The sequence below is a fragment of the Puma concolor genome, chromosome A1, assembly GCF_028749965.1.
Source record: "Puma concolor isolate L17-30 chromosome A1, mPumCon1.1.hap2, whole genome shotgun sequence".
In the NCBI taxonomy this organism is placed as follows: Eukaryota; Metazoa; Chordata; class Mammalia; order Carnivora; family Felidae; genus Puma; species Puma concolor.
The window spans coordinates 194,470,891-194,491,253 of record NC_141667.1 but is presented as its reverse complement, the minus strand read 5'-3'; the positions used below and the strand labels follow the sequence as shown (position 1 = coordinate 194,491,253).

At 38.3% G+C, this 20,363-nt stretch overlaps 1 protein-coding gene across 3 annotated transcripts in view; it reads right to left on the bottom strand.

Moving 5' to 3' along the window:
* The window catches only part of DIS3 (DIS3 exosome endoribonuclease and 3'-5' exoribonuclease), a 29,289-nt gene that overhangs the window by 6,377 nt on the left and 2,549 nt on the right, over nucleotides 1-20,363 (bottom strand). For all 3 annotated transcript variants that reach the window (XM_025924118.2, XM_025924117.2, XM_086710625.1), the window contains exons 3-14: nucleotides 18,954-19,147; nucleotides 18,020-18,093; nucleotides 12,266-12,433; nucleotides 11,351-11,515; nucleotides 9,471-9,584; nucleotides 9,207-9,344; nucleotides 8,039-8,185; nucleotides 7,559-7,675; nucleotides 7,211-7,312; nucleotides 5,991-6,055; nucleotides 5,820-5,904; nucleotides 4,068-4,195 (exon numbers count right to left, since the gene is read on the bottom strand). In XM_025924118.2, coding sequence (XP_025779903.1) covers nucleotides 4,068-4,195; nucleotides 5,820-5,904; nucleotides 5,991-6,055; nucleotides 7,211-7,312; nucleotides 7,559-7,675; nucleotides 8,039-8,185; nucleotides 9,207-9,344; nucleotides 9,471-9,584; nucleotides 11,351-11,515; nucleotides 12,266-12,433; nucleotides 18,020-18,093; nucleotides 18,954-19,147 — 1,497 coding nt within the window. The remainder of the gene's footprint in view (nucleotides 1-4,067; nucleotides 4,196-5,819; nucleotides 5,905-5,990; nucleotides 6,056-7,210; nucleotides 7,313-7,558; nucleotides 7,676-8,038; nucleotides 8,186-9,206; nucleotides 9,345-9,470; nucleotides 9,585-11,350; nucleotides 11,516-12,265; nucleotides 12,434-18,019; nucleotides 18,094-18,953; nucleotides 19,148-20,363) is intronic.

Below are 20,363 nucleotides of genomic sequence, written 5' to 3'. Positions count from 1 at the left end.
AAGTGATGCTTTTAAAATAGAAAATGATTATAACAAAAGCATTAACAGTTTTCCTTCTGAAGGCTTTAAGGTCAACCTGCTAAGTTTTATGTTCTATTTTTATAGAAAGCTTTGTATCTTACAGATCTAAAATGTATTTAAAAAGAGAACAATAGTGAGGCGCCTGGGTGGATCAGTCAGTTAAGTGTTTGACTCTTGATTTCAGCTCAGGTCATGATCTCATGGTTGTGGGATCGAGCCACACGTCAGGCTCTGTGCCAACAACACAAAACATGCTTGGGATTCTCTCTCTCTACCCCTCTCCTGCTCATGTACATTTTCTCTCATTCTCTCAAAATACATAAATAAACATTTTTAAAAACTTAAAAAAAAAAAAAGGACAATAGCAACACAATAAGAGTCCTTGTGCTTCTGAGAATCTAAATATGTTCTGTACCCAAACTATGGGCTTTTATTGAGCTACAGGAGTCTATAATCACTTTTATAAATGAAGAAGATAACAGGTAGGGTTTTATTTACTACTGAAAATAATGTATTGGGGAAAGGGATGACAGAGAGAGGCAAAAGAGAAGCTGCCACGTGTAGATGAGTACTATCAGAAGACCCACAGTTCAAAAGTACCTCCACGTTCACTCAGCCAACATAGAGGGGACTGATAAACTACTACCCTGATATGCTACACACACTGACAGCTACTGATCTGGAATGCTACGTGTCAGACAACATCCTATGTTAAGTGCTTTCTGTGCATGGTTCACTTAATGAGTTAGCAAGTTCTCCTGTGAAAAGTAAATTCCAACAAGGAAAATCTTATGTTTCTTCATACCTTGATGCTATTTTCATCAGCTCCAAACCAACTTAAAGAATTTTAATGAAGGGGCGCCTGGGTAGCTCGGTTGAGCATCCGACTTTGGCACAGGTCATTATCTTGCAGTTCGTGAGTTTGAGCCCCGTGTTGGGCTCTGTGCTGACAGCTCGGAGCCTGGAGCCTGCTTCAGATTCTGTGTCTCCCTCTCTCTCTGTCCCTTCCCCACTCATGCTCTGTCTCTCAAAAATGAATAAACGTTAAAAAAAATTTTTTTAAAGAATTTTAATGAAGCTGGGTAACCCTAAACAATCATGGAGAAGGGGGAAACGTAAAGGAAAAAAGATGAGATGGTGCAAGCTAATTCTTCACCTTTTCCCTCAATTCTTCAGCTTTATTAGAGGAACAACCAAAGGAATACTAGAGAGAGAATCTTGACCAATTTTCCTTTCTTGCTACGCAGTCTTTACAACAAGATTCTACACTACGTTTAGTCTGTGTTTAATACATCTGGCCTAAAAAGCAATTCTTTCGAAGACTGAGAAGATTCAATGATCTGTTTTTACCAGGAAATGACTGTCTAGTTACAAAATTAAGCAGACTGTTTTTTTTTTTTTTTTTAAAGTTTTTTTTTTTTTTTTTTTTCCAACGTTTATTTATTTTTGGGACAGAGAGAGACAGAGCATGAACGGGGGAGGGGCAGAGAGAGAGGGAGACACAGAATCGGAAACAGGCTCCAGGCTCTGAGCCATCAGCCCAGAGCCCGACGCGGGGCTTGAACTCACGGACCGCGAGATCGTGACCTGGCTGAAGGTCGGACGCTTAACCGACTGCGCCACCCAGGCGCCCCTTTTTTTTTTAACGTTTATTTATTTTTGAGACACAGAGAGACAGAGCATGAACGGGGGAGGGGCAGAGAGAGAGAGGGAGACACAGAATCGGAAGCAGGCTCCAGGCTCTGAGCCATTAGCCCAGAGCCTGACGCGGGGCTCGAATTCACGGGCTGTGAGATCGTGACCTGAGCCGAAGTTGGACACTTAGCCAACTGAGCCACCCAGGCGCCCCAAGTAGACTGTTTTTGACATTAAAAATTATCTTTCTGTCCTAATTAAGAGAAGCTATGTTACAAGTGCAAATTTCTCTCCCTTACTTTAAAACCACCAAAATGAATATAGTTTCAATTTGCATTTTATTCATTTTGCTTTTAAAACAAACTTTTTAAAAATTTTAAACATTTATTCATTTTTGAGAGAGAGAGAGACAGGGCATGAGCAGGGGAGGGGCAGAGAGAGGGAGACACAGTATCTGAAGCAGGCTCCAAGCTCTGTCAGCACAGAGCCCAATGTGGAGCTCAAACCCACGAACTGTGAGATCATGACCTGAGCTTAAGTCAGACGCTTAACTGACTGAGCCACCCAAATGCCCCTAAAACTTTCTAGAAGTTATCTTTACACACTCTCTTCTGATGTCTGGCATACTAAAAACCTTCAATGAACAAACACTTGCTGGAAAATGTGTGGTGTCCTTTTTAGTTTCTTTGGGTTTCACTGCATCTAAATTATCCTCACACAGTTTTAAGTTTTCTACTTAGGATTATATGAAATATTCCCAGAAAACTCACCTGTGTGAAGAGACAGGGATGGCTCGGTGCAACTACCTAGAGAACAACACTGTCCAATGGAACTTTCGGTAGGGATTTAAATGTTCTCTATTCACATTCTCCATTATGGTAGACACTAGCCATAAGTGACTAGTGAAATGTGGCTGTTGTGACTCAGAAACTAAATTCTTAATTTCCATTAGTTGTAATGGATTTTAATTTAAATAGGCACATCTCATGACACAGCACAGAACAGTTTGTGCTCCCCAACAAAAGCACTTTTAGTAGCCGCTTGTAACCCTACCCTGATGGGCATTGGGCATGGTTACCCATAGACCAACATCTGGAAGCCAGCTGTACTTGCTTCACTCTGATGGTTGATGATGTCTTTTGTTATTTTTTTTAATGTTTATTTGTGAAAGAGAGAGAGACACACAGTGTGAGCAGGCGAGGGGCAGAGAGAGGGAGACACAGAATCTGAAGCGGGTTCCAGGCTCGGAGCTGTCTGCACAGAGCCCGATGCAGAGCTCGAACTCACGAACTGCAAGATCATGACCTGAGCTGAAGTCAGATGCTTAACTAAGCCACCCAGGCACCCCAAGGATGTCTTTTAGAAATCAAATTTCTTTTACCTACTTTATCTCAACACATTTGGGTACTTGGATACTACTTATCTCACACTGTTGCAGTTAGGCAAATCCAATGATATAACAGCTAAGAGACACATACCTGCCACTAGCTATCAAATCTTTGGGAAGACTGCTTCTATGTAACTTTTAATCATTTAAAAAATGAAGGTATTGGATTAAATAATCTCTAAAATCACTTCAAACTCTAAAGTGCAACAAGTTCATCCACATTTATTTAAGCATCTGAAAACCAATGTTCAATACGGAAACTCATTTCTAACTAAAATTAGAAACAATCTGCAGAACAGTCTTAAGGAGCTCTTGCCTCTCTAGAATCTCTTCCAGATCTTTAGCTCAAATATATCAGGTCTTTCTTTTTTTTAAATGTTTATTTTTGAGAGAGAGAGACAGAGCATGAACAGGGGGGAGGGGCAGAGAGCGTGAGACACAGAATCTGAAGCAGGCTCCAGGCTCTGAGTTGTCAGCACAGAGCCTGACGCGGGGCTCAAACCCACAAATTGTGAGATCATGACATGAGCCAAAGTCAGAAGCTTAACCGACTGAGCCACCCAGGCGCCCCTCACATATATCAGTTTTTAGCACAATAAAGTACAAAGACAGAACTACTAAACAAACATCAGTTCAGAATCAAGCAAGTTGCAAACCTAAAAGGTAGCCAAAAGAAAAAGAAATGTCTCTACTTAAGAGTTTCTATTCAGCTCATTAAATAAATCATCATTATCTGTGACAAAACACTTTAAAAAGTTCACAAGTAATCTTATTACCAGAATAAATAAAGATACTTTTTTTTTTTTTTTTTTTTTTGACTGAGAGAGAGTACGATCGGGGAGGGGCAGAGAGAGAGGAGAACAGAGGATCCTAAACAGGCTCTGCACTGACAGCATCAAGCCCAATGTGGGGCTTGAACCCATAAACCGTGAGATCACGACCTGAGCCGAAGTTGGATATTCAACTGAGTGAACCACCCAGGTGCCCCTAAATTAAGATACTTCTTAATATTTTTGAAATGTACCCTTTTTCAATTCTTCTTTTTTTCAAAATTTTAGCGAGTTTATTTAGTCCACGGAGACTAGTGGTAATATCATCATTCATGGCTGTGGAATCAATCCTCATCTGAGCTTCAGCATACGTAAGAGAAGCCTAAAAAAGAAATCAGATGTTACTATAACTCTTATAAAAACCAGTTTACTATATTTTCATACTTCCACTATATACTTATAGCTAGATTCCTAGCTATACTATTTATACTCCACACCTATAACCTCTGGCTCATTATTTTGTATCTGATGCAACACACAACATAAGCAAACTCATGTTAAAACAAAACAGTAGTGGGGCGCCTGGGTGGCGCAGTTGGTTAAGCGTCCGACTTCAGCCAGGTCACGATCTCGCGGTCCGTGGGTTCGAGCCCCGCATCGGGCTCTAGGCTGATGGCTCAGAGCCTGGAGCCTGTTTCCGATTCTGTGTCTCCCTCTCTCTCTGCCCCTCCCCCGTTCATGCTCTGTCTCTCTCTGTCCCAAAAATAAATAAACGTTGAAAAAAAAATTTTTTTTAAAAAAAACAAAACAGTAGTATTTATTGATAAATAAATTGCTTAAACTTTAATTACTTTCATAGTTCAGTTAACGTATAAATACTTAGGTAATGCTTAAATAAAATAAAAAAAGGAAGTTATATTATTCTCGGACAATGACTGTAAAGTGAAATCCTTTCCAGATGATCACTGCTTCCTTACTCAATGGCAAATAATTAAGAAACTATAATAATGTAGACATGTTTTACAGAAAATCTATGAAATACCCCATAGTAAGTATCTAAAAATAAGACCAATCGTAGGAAAAAAGATTTCAAGTAAGTTCTAATTATAATCTGCACACAAATAGTGCTTCTGTTCCTATTTCACATCTCATTGAAAACTACCATTTTTTAGCTTATTTGAAACTAAAAATAAAAATAAAAACACCTTCGCAAGTAAAAATCAGGAATAGCATCAGAGAGCTGGATGATACCAGCCAGGTCAGATTCTGGAGAGAGGCAACTTACCTACTAGGAATTAGGAGTTCCCCTTCTAAAAATGTTTTGTTGTATATTCACTAAATTTTATTTTTCATATGATTTTGTTACACTGACCAAGTCTGGGAGAAAAATAAACTCATCCTTTTAAAAAATACAAACTGAGGAAGGCTTCAATCATTCGCACGTGGCTGTCAGCCCAACATTGCTTTCTTTTCCAACCACTAGTTCATCCAGAACTGCTGAAGGCAACTAGTTGATGGCAAACCTCAGGCGAAGATTCAGGGCAAAGGGAGAAGAGAAGGGAATCTGGGTAGATTGCCAATAAAGGGAAGGATGAGAAAGTTAGCCTGGCTCCCTTTTGTCAGACCTGAGCTCTTAGGCTAGTTCTGCTGAAATCCAACCATAATTCCTAACATCATTTCTATGAAAAAATGTGAGTAAAAGAAGACAGTGTACATGCCAACTTTGAAAATACTGACGGGTTATAAGCTGGAACCATTTCAAATGGTAGTGTTCCTGAGTTGAGGCAAAAAGTCATCTATTTAGTCTTCTCAAGTATCCAGGCTTTGCAAGTTTCTGAATACAAAACAACTGCAGCAAGAATTAAGCAGAAAACTGGAAAAGATTAGATTTTGCTGCAGCACTGGGGGAAAAATTTAATTTGTTAAAACCCGACTTTTCCAAAACCATCTAGAATACTGTGAAAAGTACCCAAGATTTTAAACGTTAAACTAACCATGAAACTAACCTTTGAATTAATGGCACTTTTGGTAAACCTCACTTTTAAGATTTCAGCATTGTGATTCATTTCCCAAATACATGAAAATGCCAACCTACAGGGAAAGTAGACAGTGTTGGTTAATGGGAATCAGGCAAAGTAGTAAGTATTATGTTCTTATGAAAAAGCATGCATAAATACCTGTCAACGTTACATCTTAAGGAACACAAGTTAGAGCTAAGCAACTCTGGAACCATGTCAATCCTCTGGAACAGAAAATAAAAAGAGTGGCAGACTACTTAGCTATAGCCATACATGTATTTGAGGTTTTATTCTCAAATAGCATTAATTTAACAAGGGGGAAAGGTCTTTGTGCATAAAACTGAGAAAATATGAAATAAGTCTAACTCTAGAAAAAGTATTTCCACACAACTGTTATAAATGGGAAGCAATAAAAGGAAATTGGACTTCATGTCGGTGGATGTAAGTAGAAGTCTTCTCCACAGCCACCGAGCTGTCCTCTGAGCTTGCAATCTCTGCTCTGTACAGCAAGTTTGTACTAGGTAACAGACACAAGCCTTAACAGCTCTAGGACTGGACCTTTCTCCTCCAATGCCCAACTCAAACCACATGGTGTTTCATGGTGCCACAAAATTTTTATGAAAAAAAGTCACATGGAAGAACCTTGACAATGAATTTGTAATAGACTAAGCTTAACTTTCTTTTCTATTTTCACAATTTTTCTCTGTAGGTTATGGAAGATTACTTTAAAAAGAAGAACTGGCAAATTATGACAAAATAGACTCATGACTTAATTTTAAAAGCAAAAGAAAATACCTTAGTTACCCACAGCTAACAAGTTCTATGTTACATAACAACTTATATTAACTAAATCTACTTGTTATTTGGGCCACTCAATAACAAAACACATTGCAGTATCTTCACTGATTTAAAGTCACCTTTTTCTATGTATGCCTTTTAGCTAATTCACGTATTATTCCAGACTGTTAAGAATTCAGAAGTGCCTGTAGTTTTTACAGACTAACAATGCACAACTCACATAATAGTTATTCATCATATTTCACTAAATACTGAGGCTGGATACACCCTTCTCAGGAAACACCTCAGATGATTTACTATTAAAAATAAAACAGGGGCACTTGGGTGCCTGAGTCAGTTTAGCATCTGACTTTGGCTCAGGTCATGATCTTGTAGTTTGTGAGCTCGAGCTCCACATCGGGCTCTCTGCTGTCAGCACAGAGCCTGCTTCAGATCCTCTGTCTCACTCTCTCTCTCTGACTCTCCCCCACTCACTCTCTCTCAAAAATAAACATAAAAATATAAATAAAAAAAAAATAAAGCAGATGATGAAAAAGTTACAAGCATGTGTCAAAATTCCATTTTAAATTTAACTCATTTACCTTTTCACAAAGATACACTGTTGTTCCCCTTCTGGCTGACTCTTGATCCAAAGCATTTCCTGGCCTAATAAAATGGCTAACATCTGCAATATGAACACCAACCTTAAAAAGATAAAAATAAAAGGATGTCTACAGGTTTAATTGGATAAATGTACTAATGGAATTCAAATGAAAAGAAATAGAGCAAAACTGACAAAGCACAGTCACGTTTACCATTTCAACTTTGACACATGCCCGTTAGTATAACTGACTAGGCATGAATAATTCACAAATTCTACAATGGGTCAAAAGAAAATGAACTCAAAAACAGAACTATGTATTTGGATAAGAGCATCACTAGAAGAATACCTCCAAATTTCCATTTTCAAGTTCTCTACAATGCAGAGCATCATCTATATCAGTACATCCTGGTGGGTCCACACTACAAACACACAGATGTCTTAGGTCTTCTCGGTTTTTCATGTCCTAGAAGATGCCACATTATTAAGAAATAAAAAACTATTTTGATAGTACAAATCAAACAGCTCTTACAAAATCAACAATCTCTATACATGTTAAAAGAAACTTTGTTAAAAATAACCACACATTATGATCTGTAACATATGGTTTCTTCACCGTTGAACAATTTGACATAAGCTAGTGTTGGTTTCCCAGAAAAACATTATCTTTGAATAAAACAAATGATTTTTTTAATACCTAAGAGTTCTATATCTAACTAAATGCAAGCGAGTAAGGGACTATGGTTTCTATGTATTTAAAAACACATACAGAAATCAAATTAGCCCAGACAGAGTAATTTATAAAGTCATGACATTCTTTTCAACTTACCTTTTCAGTAATGCTCCAGGGCATCTTTGGTAGAAAGCTAAGAACAGCCTGGGAAAAAGGCTGATGGGGAACGTCATGCTCAAGCAACAGAACTTCTGTTTCAGTCTCTTTATCTCCAACTTCACCTAAGTTTTTTACAAAGTGTCCCTAAGGCCAAAAAGTCTTATTAAAAAGGTGAATTTAACAGCTTTTTGTTTGGTCATTTATGTTTTATTATTACATTAAATTCTTGGAACATTTATATATCACCTTAGAATTTCTAAATGTTCCCAACGCTTTTTCATTTTTTTTAATGTTTTTTTGAGAGAAAGAGATAATGTGTGTACGATGGGGAAGGGACAGAGAAGCGGGGGGGGGGGGGGGTTGGGGGGAACAGAGGATCTGAAGTAGGCTCTGTGCTGACAGCAGAGAGCCCAATGCAGAGCTCAAACTCACAAACCATGAGATCATGACCTGAGCCGAAGCTGAAGTCAGATGCTTAACCAACTGAGCCACCCAGGTGTCCCCCAATGCTTTTTAAATTTTTTTTTTAATGTTTATTTATTTTTGAGAGAGAGCATGAACGGGGGAGGGGCAGAGAGAGAGAGAGAGAGAGAGAGAGAGAGAGAGAGAGAATATGAAGCAGGCTCCAGGCTCTGAGCTGCCAGCACAGAGCCTGATGCGGGGCTTGAACCCACAGACTGCAAGATCATGACCTGAACCGAAATCGGTCACTAACCGACTGAGGCACCCAGGCGCGCCCCCCCACCCCCCCAATGCTTTTTAAAAATGAGTCTATAAATCTCAAATGATTTAGGATGGAGACTTCCCGAGGGCCCAATTTTTATACAGCAAAGTGTCTGTTTGTTTCCAATGATCTTTAAAGTTTAAAATGTACTTCGAATACAGTAGCTTCAAAATTTATTAGAATCTACTAAGGTTTCAAACACCATTATCAAAAGCTATTTGTTAGGAAATTTGAGTAAAAACAATCAAATGATTTACATTACAATTTCATGACATTAATTTTCAAACAGGATATACCACTTATTAGGTAACTTTGTGGCATATTCCTACATTCCAGTATGAATTTTATTACAAAAGCAGATTCTACTTTAACTAAAAGAAGCAATTTTATATCCAATTCTTAATTTAATATTCTAAGATAAAATGAATCATTCAAGCTTACGTTTGGATATCTGGAATTTCTGGGCCAACCATCAATAGCAACAATAATTCTCCTTCCTTCTAATGTAGAAGCCTGTCTGGTTTCTATTCGAATTCTAGGGATTCTCTTATCAGCAGGGGTAAACAGATGTCTTCTTGACTAAAGAAAATCAGGACAGTAGATTTTACATACAGACATACAAATTTGAGGATAAGGGCATGGGGAGGCTTCTAAGTTCTTTTAATGGGTATTACTTCTAATTACATTAACATAGTCTTTACTCACCTCTTTAATATCAGACTTGGAAAGCATGCCACAATATGGTCTCCAATTTCTTTTTATTATTCCTACAACTCTACCTGTAGGCTTTAACATTTTTTCATTTACAGCAGTCTTAAGCTGAGATTTAAAAATAAAAATATTCAAGTTATTTTCCTCCAAGTATAATGAGACAATTTCTCTTCAAAATCAGAATATGAATATGAATATTAATACTTTCAGGCAGTAAATTATGACATAGAGCTACAGAATCTTGATGCCTCAAAATTCTGAGAACATGCTAAACCAAACCATGGAAATAGTTCCATAATAATAAAGCACTATAAAAACAATCAAAAAACAAAGAAAAAATATAAATATAACTGAATACGTTAGAACTCAACTCTTCAGTTTATAGACACACACATACACATACACACACACACACACACATTTATAGGATCCATGTCCAGCATGGAGCCCAACGCAGGGCTTGAACTTACGACCCTTAGATCAAGACCTGAGCTGAGATCAAGAGTCAGATGCATAACCACCTGAGCCACCCAGGCACCCCTCAACTCTTCAGTTTTAATACGAGGATTTACTGACATACACACACACACGCACACACACACACACACACACACACACACACACACACAGGTCTGGGAATTAACAGACTAGGATTTTAGTAGCAGTTTGCGCTAAATAACTACGTGGCAACTATTAATTCATTACAAAGAGATATACCTTTAGAGGTTCTTCCTGATCTAAAATAAAAACCTAAATAAACAGTATTTTTTAGAAATAGCTGAGGGCAGTCGGTTAAGCGTCCGACTTCAGCCAGGTCACGATCTCGCGGTCCGTGAGTTCAAGCCCCGCGTCAGGCTCTGGGCTGATGGCTCAGAGCCTGGAGCCTGTTTCCGATTCTGTGTCTCCCTCTCTCTCTGCCCCTCCCCCGTTCATGCTCTGTCTCTCTCTGTCCCAAAAATAAATAAACGTTGAAAAAAAAATTAAAAAAAAAAAAAAAGAAATAGCTGAGGGATTTTACGGTCTTTCAACTATGGCCTGGACTCTGCAAGGATGTTAACAGCAAAACTCTAGAACACTGAAAATAATTCATAGAAAAAGAACTACTAACATGTGAATTTCAACTATTTGTGTTATTATAATTCTAAAATACAGAAATAAATGAGTCCTATCAGGTAGACTTTAGATCATGAGAAATGAGTGAAAGCATTCTCTTCACAGTAAATATGGTAACAGAGAAGGAATTAAAAGACCTTTATGTGAGGGCCTATAGGTACATCTATTATGATGATGGGATTTTAATATTACTTAAAAGCAACTCAGAAAATTTCAAATTTGTATTTACTCAAGCCTCACTAATTCAGACAGATCATGTAACTGAATGGCAAAATTAAAGTTTCATAAGCAAGTTACAGTCGTTTTGCATTTAAACCCATTTATTTGAGCAAACTAAGATATTAATTGAAAAGAAAACTATTGGGGCGCCCGGGTGGCACAGTCGGTTAAGCGTCCGACTTGAGCCAGGTCACGATCTCGCGGTCCGTGAGTTCGAGCCCCGCGTCAGGCTCTGGGCTGATGGCTCAGAGCCTGGAGCCTGCTTCCGATTCTGTGACTCCCTCTCTCTCTGCCCCTCCCCCCTTCATGCTCTGTCTCTCTCTGTCCCAAAAATAAATAAACGTTGAAAAGAAAACTATTTAAATACTTAACAGGGAAAATAATCAACTATGTGTATAAAATGTATTAAACGCACAGAACTATAATCTTAATCAGTAAATCTGAAAGCAGTGAAACTTGTTTCATTTTCTCCAAAGCTAAAACATAAGTGAACTTCAAAACAAAGCTACACAGACAAAAGATAAACCTGCTTGGTTTCATACAATGCGTTCTCTCTCCTCTTCTTTTTCCAGATCATCTTCATTTTGCCCTTCATCATGTAAAACCACAGAAGATGGTGCCACCCACTGATTCTTCGGAAGAAGCTCTACAGCCACAATATCTTCATGAACAGCTCGGTTTAAATGTTTAAGTCCCTGTAAGATTATCTGTGTAAAACAGCAAATGACATGTGTCCAGATATTTTTAATGACAATATAAGAATGGGAAGGCTGCCTAACAGAAGAGATATCCTGAATGTTTCGACGTATCTCCAGTTCTCCTTTATATTTTTTTCCTCTTCTATAGTGTCCCTTTACTCTGTCCTCTCAATTTCTCAATATCAAGTTGAGAATACATGTCAGAAAGTAGGGGCTGTGTTCATGGCTCCACCATAAATAACTCTTACTTTAGTACCAAAAGATCTTGGGACAATTTCTTAATCTAAATCTCAGAGTACAGACAGGTAGCATGAAAAAGAGTACCTGCTTTCATAAGCACAGGTGGAAATTAAGGGAAATGCGGCATTCAAAGCATCTAAAAGACTACCTGGCAAATAGAGAGCACCCAAAAATGATTACTATTTGCTTTAAAGTGTGTGAAGCCCTCTGGAGCAATTCTCTGTTATGTAAACAGCATGTCACATAACTAGCCATCATTCAGAAAACAGGCGCAGCCTACCTTTTGATTAAATTTTCATTTTCTTAAAAATGGCTAAATAAAAAGTTCTTTTCTTCAATAAGAAGTTTCCTAAAATAGTAATTCATTCTATCATCTATGATCTCTCACATAGCTGCCTTTAAGCTGATACACTTTGAAGGGTAAATTTAAATTCTCATACAAAATTTTAAACACTGATGAAAGAAATCATGAACAAAAACTATTTTACTGCATATGGAATTTATGTACACAACACTTGCCTCTTTATTTTCTTCATCATCTCCATGAACCCATAGTGTAGCTTCTAAGTAATTTTCCCTGCTGGCTCTAAATGTTCCCTGAAGGTATGTACCAGATTTTATGCCCTGTTGCAGCTTACTTAAAGGAAGATGCTCTGAAAATATTATTCTTCCACTTTCTATTTCATTCTGTGAAATAAGCAAACCAAAAGATGTGGTTAGTATGTGAATCTTCCACACGCTCCATACACAACTATTATTATCACTATCAGGTATTGTTTTTAAAAGACCTTCCACATTATGGAATATACAGCTCCAGTATATATAGCACAGTAAGAAAAAAATTCTTTCTATTCTTAGGGCAACTTACACAAATATTTCAATTTCATTACAATCAGGCGTTTAGCCACAGATGTCACTAATAAATTCTGCGTGTCCCTTCCTCCCACACCAGGCCTCCCAAAATGAAGGTGTGTAGTTAGCAGGTCAGATGAGTGGGTAGGTAAGTAAAGTGTTTTTGAAGGCTCAGTTCCATGAACAGAGTGCATTTACAAGAAAAGAACAAGAAAAGCTGTTTCTATTTTGGACATGTTAAATAGTTAAGAAATAAGATAGAAGCAGGTCAGGAAGTGCTTCAAGTTTGCCACAACACCTGTTAGGATTCTTAGAGACCTCAACATCCAAAACCCGCACTGCTTGGCTCCTTTAACTACCCTTTTCATCTCCCACAATTTTCCACCTTCCAAGGAGATAACTTTATTCCTTCTCCTTTTTTCTTTAACTCTCCCATTTCCCTGTTTTCCTGCCTCACTCAGATGAGTGACTTCAATCTCCATACTGAGAATCAAAAGCAGTCACTAGAGACCTACCTCATCCTCCAACCACTGCATCTGTCCACCTACCTGATCGATACCAAAACCTCAGATTTCTCTCTTGTGACAATGAATAGAATGATTCTGTTCTTTTGGTTGGGCGCTACTATCTCCTCTGCTCCATTCAAGGACTCTGTCCTGTGATGATCTCCTCTCTAGGGTCAAACTCCCCCCCTACCCCCACTACAACATTCGTACCATCATATCAACTTGGAATAACCTAGTAAATATAGTTAATTAATTTTAGGTTCTCTGGCCTGACCCTCTGTTCCACTTGACACCAGTATGCCACCAAAGCATTATCTGTAATTGCTGTGTATCTCCTTCTTCACCCGCACCCTCAGGAATCCATTATAATCAAGTTTCACTGTCAGTCAACGAAAGCCATTACTGTTGAGGTCGCTAATAATATATTGTCTCAGCTACTTCAGTGCTCCATTCTCAGTCTGACCAAGACTTCTTCAAATGACCTTTCCTTCCCTGAGACCCTTTAGCATCCAAATCATCCTTCCTTGGGTTTGTCACAGTTCTCTGGCAGCTCCTACTTAGGCTCCTCTGTGCATTCTCCTTTTCCTGATCACTAAATGTTGGGACTGTCCCAAGACTTGGTTACAGTCTCTTTTCTTCTTTATCCGTATTTATTCTCAGATCATTTCCTCCCATCGTGTCATTTCTTCCCACCTAAAACAATACCAACAAAACCTCTTGACCCCTCTTACTCTCCAAAAACCACCCCTTTTCTCTCCTTCCCATGGCAGCATCAGAAGTGTTGTAATACTGTAATCCCCCTCTTCCCATTTTTTTCACCTATTCTAGTCAAACTTCTGCCTCCCGACTGTCAAAACTACTCTGGATAGTACCTCTCACCCCCACAAATGTCATTACGCTAAATCCAATCATCAGTTCCCATGAATTTGACTTAGCAACATTTGACACAATGATCACCCCCTCCTCCTTGAAACGTTTTCTGTACTGGGCTTCCAAGAACTTCACACTCACCTGCTTTTCCTCTTGTATCTCATTTACTGGTTCCCCTCATGTTTCTGACTTCTTCTTAGAGAGCCCAAGGGCTCTTGGACCTCTTCTCTGTTCAGCCTACGCTCATTTCCTTATATCAGGGCCGCTCCAACTACGGCCCACGCACCAAGTCCAACCCGCTGCCTGGTTCTGGTAAATTACATTTCATTGGAACACACCCAGGCTCACTCATTTATCTATTATTGATAGTTGCTCTCATGCTACAACAGCAGAATTTGTGAGAGAGACCATATAGCCTGCAAAGCTAAAAAAAAATCCACAATCTGATCCTTTACCAAAAAAGCTTGCCAGGGAGAAAATATTTGCAGATCATGTACCTGATAAGAAACTTGTATCCAGATTATAAAAAAGAACCTTTATGACTCGGTAATAAAAAGCCAACCCAACTAAAAATCAAGCAAAGCATTTGAATAGACATGTACACGCACATATATAAATTAAAAAATATATTACACATAATATACAAATGGCCAATAAGCTCATGAAAATTGTTCAGCACCCTGTTATTAAGGAAATGCAAATTAAATCAAAACCTCAATGAGGTATCACTTGACACTCTTTAAAATGGCTATAATGAAAAAGATAGACAACATGTACTGACGAGAATATGGAGAAACTGGAACTCTCATACACTGCTGGGAGAAATGTAAACTGTGGCACACACTGGGAAACAGTCTAGCAGATCGTCAAAAAGTTAAACGTAAAATTACCATATGATGAAGCAAGTCCACTTGCACATACCTAACTATGTATCAAAGAGAAACAAAAGTGGTCAAGAAAGACCACATTTTACATTACTCCATTTATATGAAATGGGACAGCTTACAGAGATAGGTTAGCAGTTGGGTGGGGCTAAAGCAAAGGCATTTCAGGGACAGACTGAGATCGAGTGGTAATGGATATGGATTTATTTTGGAAGAGAAGACAATGTTCTAAAATTGGATTCTGGTGATGGCTGCACAATCTTGTAACTATACTAAAAAATGTACGTCTTAAATAGATGGGTTGCATGGTATGGGACTTATACTTCAACAAACCTATTTAAAAAAAAAAGTCGTCTATGCCAATCCTGGCCTCACATATTCTCATTTGGTCTTGTGGCTTTATACGCCACCTGTATGTTGATGAGATCCACATTCATCTCTCTAGTATGTCTGTATGTCTAGTCCTAAACTCTCTCAAGGGCTACAGATTTGCATATCCAACTGCTCATACCATAAAGCCCGACAGCTCTAACAGTTACCTCAAACTTAAATGTCTGAAATCGTACCTCTGATTTTTCACTCAATCTCACTCGCTCCCTTCAACCTGTGTAAATAAAGCAATACTAGCCACCTAGTTGCTCAGGTCAAACACCTAAGGTCATCCATATTTTTCATAGCCCCAACCAATCTACACCAAGTCCTAAAACATCTATCTGTAACATATACCCAATATCTGACTACTTCCCACTACCTTAACTGCTACTACCATGGTCCAATTTTCTACCCTGCCGAGTCCTAAAATATCCTGACTAGAGGACCCTGCTTCTAATCTGTTCTCTTAGAGCAGCCAGATGGATCTTATTATTCTCCCATTCAACCTCTGTCCAGCACTCATGGACTAAAATCTAAGGTGTTCACCATGACTCATTAAATCCTATGTGATCTGGTCCCTGCCTTATTGTTCACTTCATTTGTAACATTTTCTCCCTTGCTTACTCTATCCTAGGCACACTTTTCACTGTCTCTGGATCTTGCCAACTTATTCTAACCTCAGAGCCTTTGAACTTGCTAGCCTTCTTCTGTAAGAAATGCTCTTCCCCAGTTACTAACATGGTTAATGCCCTAACATAATTCAACTAAAACGTCCCTGTCTTAAAGCAAATTTGCTTAATTAGTATCCTTTACATCTCAGCTTAGACATTACTTGCACCAGGAAGCCTTGACATCACAAATCTGGATTAGGTACTGAGTACAGTCAGTTCTCCTATGCTTGTTTTGAAAACATGAATGGGTTCTGATGCAACTAACATATTAAAAGATACTGGGTGAACACAGGAAACTGCAGCTAGCTGAACAAAGCTGCTCAGGAACCCGCAAAACACACTCACCTCTCCAACGTCTGTTACCTCAGATTCCACATCATCTTCACGTACCTAACAACTTTTTGTCCAAATTTAGATAACTCTCTTTACACCACTTCACTCAGTTTTTGAGTGTGCCCCAACCTCATTTTCCCGTTAGCTCTGCTGCCTTTAATACATGAATTTGCATGACACAGTGAACTTGAATATACATGTTGTATTACAACAGAACTGGCTGGAATTTCACCCTATCCTACACTAACCTTAAAACAATCCTTGATCAAATATTATACATTACCAATGTTAGACTACTTCTTTCTCTTTCTAGACCAGTGCTATCCAAAACAACTTTGAGATAGGAATAGGCTTTCTGTGATCTCCAATATGGTAGCCATGGGACACAAGTGTGAGCACTTCTAAGGTGAGTAATGCAACTGAGATTTAAACTGATTTAAATCTGAATTAAACTTAAACAGCCAGATGCAACTAGTGGCTACCTGTTAGAGCAGTCTCTGAATCTATATTCTAAAAAAAAAAAAATTCAAGCCCACCTTTTATTTTCTCACTTCCTTTTAGTTTTGTAAAATAATCATGATTGAAGATAAGCAGGGTGAAGGAAAGACTGGATGTCTGTCTAATGTCCTATCATATAAAATCATATAAAATTTCTATAATAACAATAGTTGCCATTTACATTTACCGTAGCTGTGTGCCATGCAATGAAATAAGAATTTATTAATACTGTTATTTCACTTGACTCTTATAACCATGCTACGAAGTCATTGCTAAATCTACCTTACATATAAGGAAGTGAGTGCCCATGAGGTTCACTGATTCACTCAGCATGCTCTCCCATATCCCACTATTGTAGGAATCCCTTTATTCCTCTTTCTGCCTCTAACTTTGCCCTTGATACAATGCATCATCTTACAAATTGGAATCAGAATGGTCTTTCCAATGAATAACATTTCTGACCATTCTCCCCCATTCCTCCCAGGCACACTCTCATATACTCTTAATTTCTTTCAGCCTGCCTTTATGAGGTAGGAAGCCCAGAATCCTATCTGCTATCTTTCTCTTCATAGCAGTCCTTTAGAATAAGATAGTTTAAAAATCACTGACCTACAGAATGAATTCTAGACCTTCGTTAGATGGCCCCTACCCTTCCTGTGCTATCTCTTACGGTTCCTTCCCTTCTTCCTTCAGGACTAATGCTACAGCTTTATGCTCTCTGTCTGCACTGCACACTACTTCCTTATTGGTCAAATACTTATGCCTTATTCACAAACCAGCTATGGATTCCTTTATCCATTCATTCTAATGGTGCCACCATGTGACAGGTCCTACTCAGGTTGCTGAGAGTGTATTAATGAACAGTGCTAGTTTAGAAAGTCTTTCTTTAAGAATGGCATTTTCGGGGGCATCTGGGTGGCTCAGTTGGTTGGGCATCAGACTTCGGCTCAGGTCATGATCTCAAGGTTCGTGAGTTCAAGCCCCCATCAGGCTCTCTGCTGTTAGCACAGAGCCTGCTTTGGATCCTCTGTCTCCCTCTCTCTCTCTGCTCCTCCCCCGCTCTCTCTTTCCCTCTCAGAAATAACAAACATTAAAAAATTTTTTTTTAATGTTATTTTAATAAGCCTATTATAGTCACTCTTGTTTATAACCCAGCTCCTAATGAATTCCAGCTTACCTACTGATATTCCAATTTTTAAATTTGTTTAACTGTAAATCTAATATCCCAAAGTGGCCATTTTAATACTTTCACTTTTCAAAAACAAAATAGAACAAACTCAAACTTACCCCTTCTTCAGACAAACAAGCAAGACGATCTATGAGTTCTGGGTTAGCAGTTAGGCTCTTTACATATTCTTCACCTGAAAAGTAAGTTTTGTTGTTCTCAATAAAATCAAGTGATTTTTTTTAGATAAGAAAACATGAATAATGTTGTTTATATTACATCAATTCTTTTTTAAACCTGCATCTGTTGATATAGTCATGTCTAAGCAGAAATATCAGGTTAAGCACATCTATGAGTTTTTATTGCAAAACCAAGTACAAAGGGTGATGGGGAAAGTTACCAGCCACTGGCCACCACAATTTACTTGGCTGAGAAATGCTGAGAAATTTAAAAATGCAAAATATCACATGAAGTTATATAGAAACATGAAAATATTAAATATTCAAGTGACCATCTGACCAAGGGTCTGATGGTAGTTCATATTTGCAAATGCCTATAAAAATTAACAGCTTCAGGGCATCTGACTGGCTCAGCTGGTTACGTGTCTCACTCGATTTCAGCTCAGGTCATGATCTCACAGTTTGTGGGTTTGAGCTCTGCATTGGACTCTCTGCACTGACAGTGCTGAGCCTGCTTGGGGTCTCCCTCTCTCTCTGCCCTTCCTCCACTGGCATGTGCTCTCCCTCTCTCAAAACCAAATGATGAGAGGCGCCTGGGTGGCTCAGTCAGTTAAGCGTCTGACTTCGGCTCAGGTCAAGATCTCGCAATTTGTGAGTTCGAGTCCCGCGTCAGGTTCTGTGCTGACAGCTCAGAGCCTGGAGCCTGCTTTGGATTCTGTGTCTCCCTCTCTCTCTCCGCCCCTCCCCCGCTCTCTCTCTCTCTCTCTCTCTCTCTCTCTCTCAAAAATAAACATTAAAAAAAATTTTTAAAAAACAAAAAACAAAAAACAGATAAACTAAAAAAAAAAAAATTAACAGTTTCTACATTTAGACTTACAAGTGAAAGCTGGTATTCCTTCTTCTATGGCTTTTTCTTTGTTTTTCTTGTCATTTGTTATGAAAATAACTTGCAGGTGATTCTCTGCTGACATTTTCTTCAAATGTTCATTGTACCATTTTGCTGCTACTCGAATAGCTCTATCATTTCTGTCATTAGCATTTTCTCCCTGTTCCTGTTCTACATAAGTTTCTCTAAATACAAAGGAAAAAATGAAGTAAATGAAAATCAATAGAAATAATATATAAAGTCTTAGGACATATATGCTAAACTTAAAAGTCCATGGTACGTATTTTCCTCTTGAGTGCATTCAGATTCATGCCTCAGGAAATATATGAGAACCTTATACTTTTTAAGACAATGATGGCTTGAAAAATAAGACAATCATGTTATTAATGAAACTATAAGAAGGCTAAAACAATTTTATTTCACAAAAAAATATTCAAGAGCAGAATTTATATTTTGGGTTGAGATCTGAAATAATAATTTATTGTAAAAACTATAATAAAACTTTGCAGGTTTGATAAGATATTATCTGAAGTATAAATTAACAGTAATTCTCAAAAGCTACAAAGAGGATGTTCTAATCATATGATTCTACAGTCATTAAACACACAACACATACAAATTACCAACAGTAAGCACTTAATAAAATGGAAGAGGTTATCTAAAGACTGAAAGACCACATACAAATAATGACTGCATATTCCTTCCTAGTCTATCCACTCTAAATTCCCAAATATGTTGGCATACTTACTTCCTTAAAATTGCTTTTCTTTTTTTTTTTTTTTTAATTTTTTTTCAACGTTTATTTATTTTTGGGACAGAGAGAGACAGAGCATGAACGGGGGAGGGGCAGAGAGAGAGGGAGACACAGAATCAGAAACAGGCTCCAGGCTCTGAGCCATCAGCCCAGAGCCTGACGCGGGGCTCGAACTCAAGGACCATGAGATCGTGACCTGGCTGAAGTCGGACGCTTAACCGACTGCGCCACCCAGGCGCCCCTGAAATTGCTTTTCAAAGCCAAATTTAAATAACAAAATTTAGTGCAAAACTTTTAGTACTTACAAGTAATAGATTCAATTTTAGGATCTTAGACTTGTATTAATAGTTTTTAGAACTGCTTCATTCCTCACCATTAAATGCCCCTGCTACTGCTTTAAGCTTATCAGTTAGACACAATCGTTAATTTCTGAATTGGTTTTAGCTTGACTTGAGCAATAGAATCTTGGATGAGATTTGCCCAAGTGTCCTAAGATTCTTCCCACCAACTCCAGTATTGCTAAGCTATATTCATTGCACTTAGGCAGAAAAACTGCTAACCTCTGATGAAGAATCTGATGATAATGCTCCACAAAAACTTGGTCTTTCTGCACTGAAAAACAAGTAAATTTTCTGAATTTCAAAAAG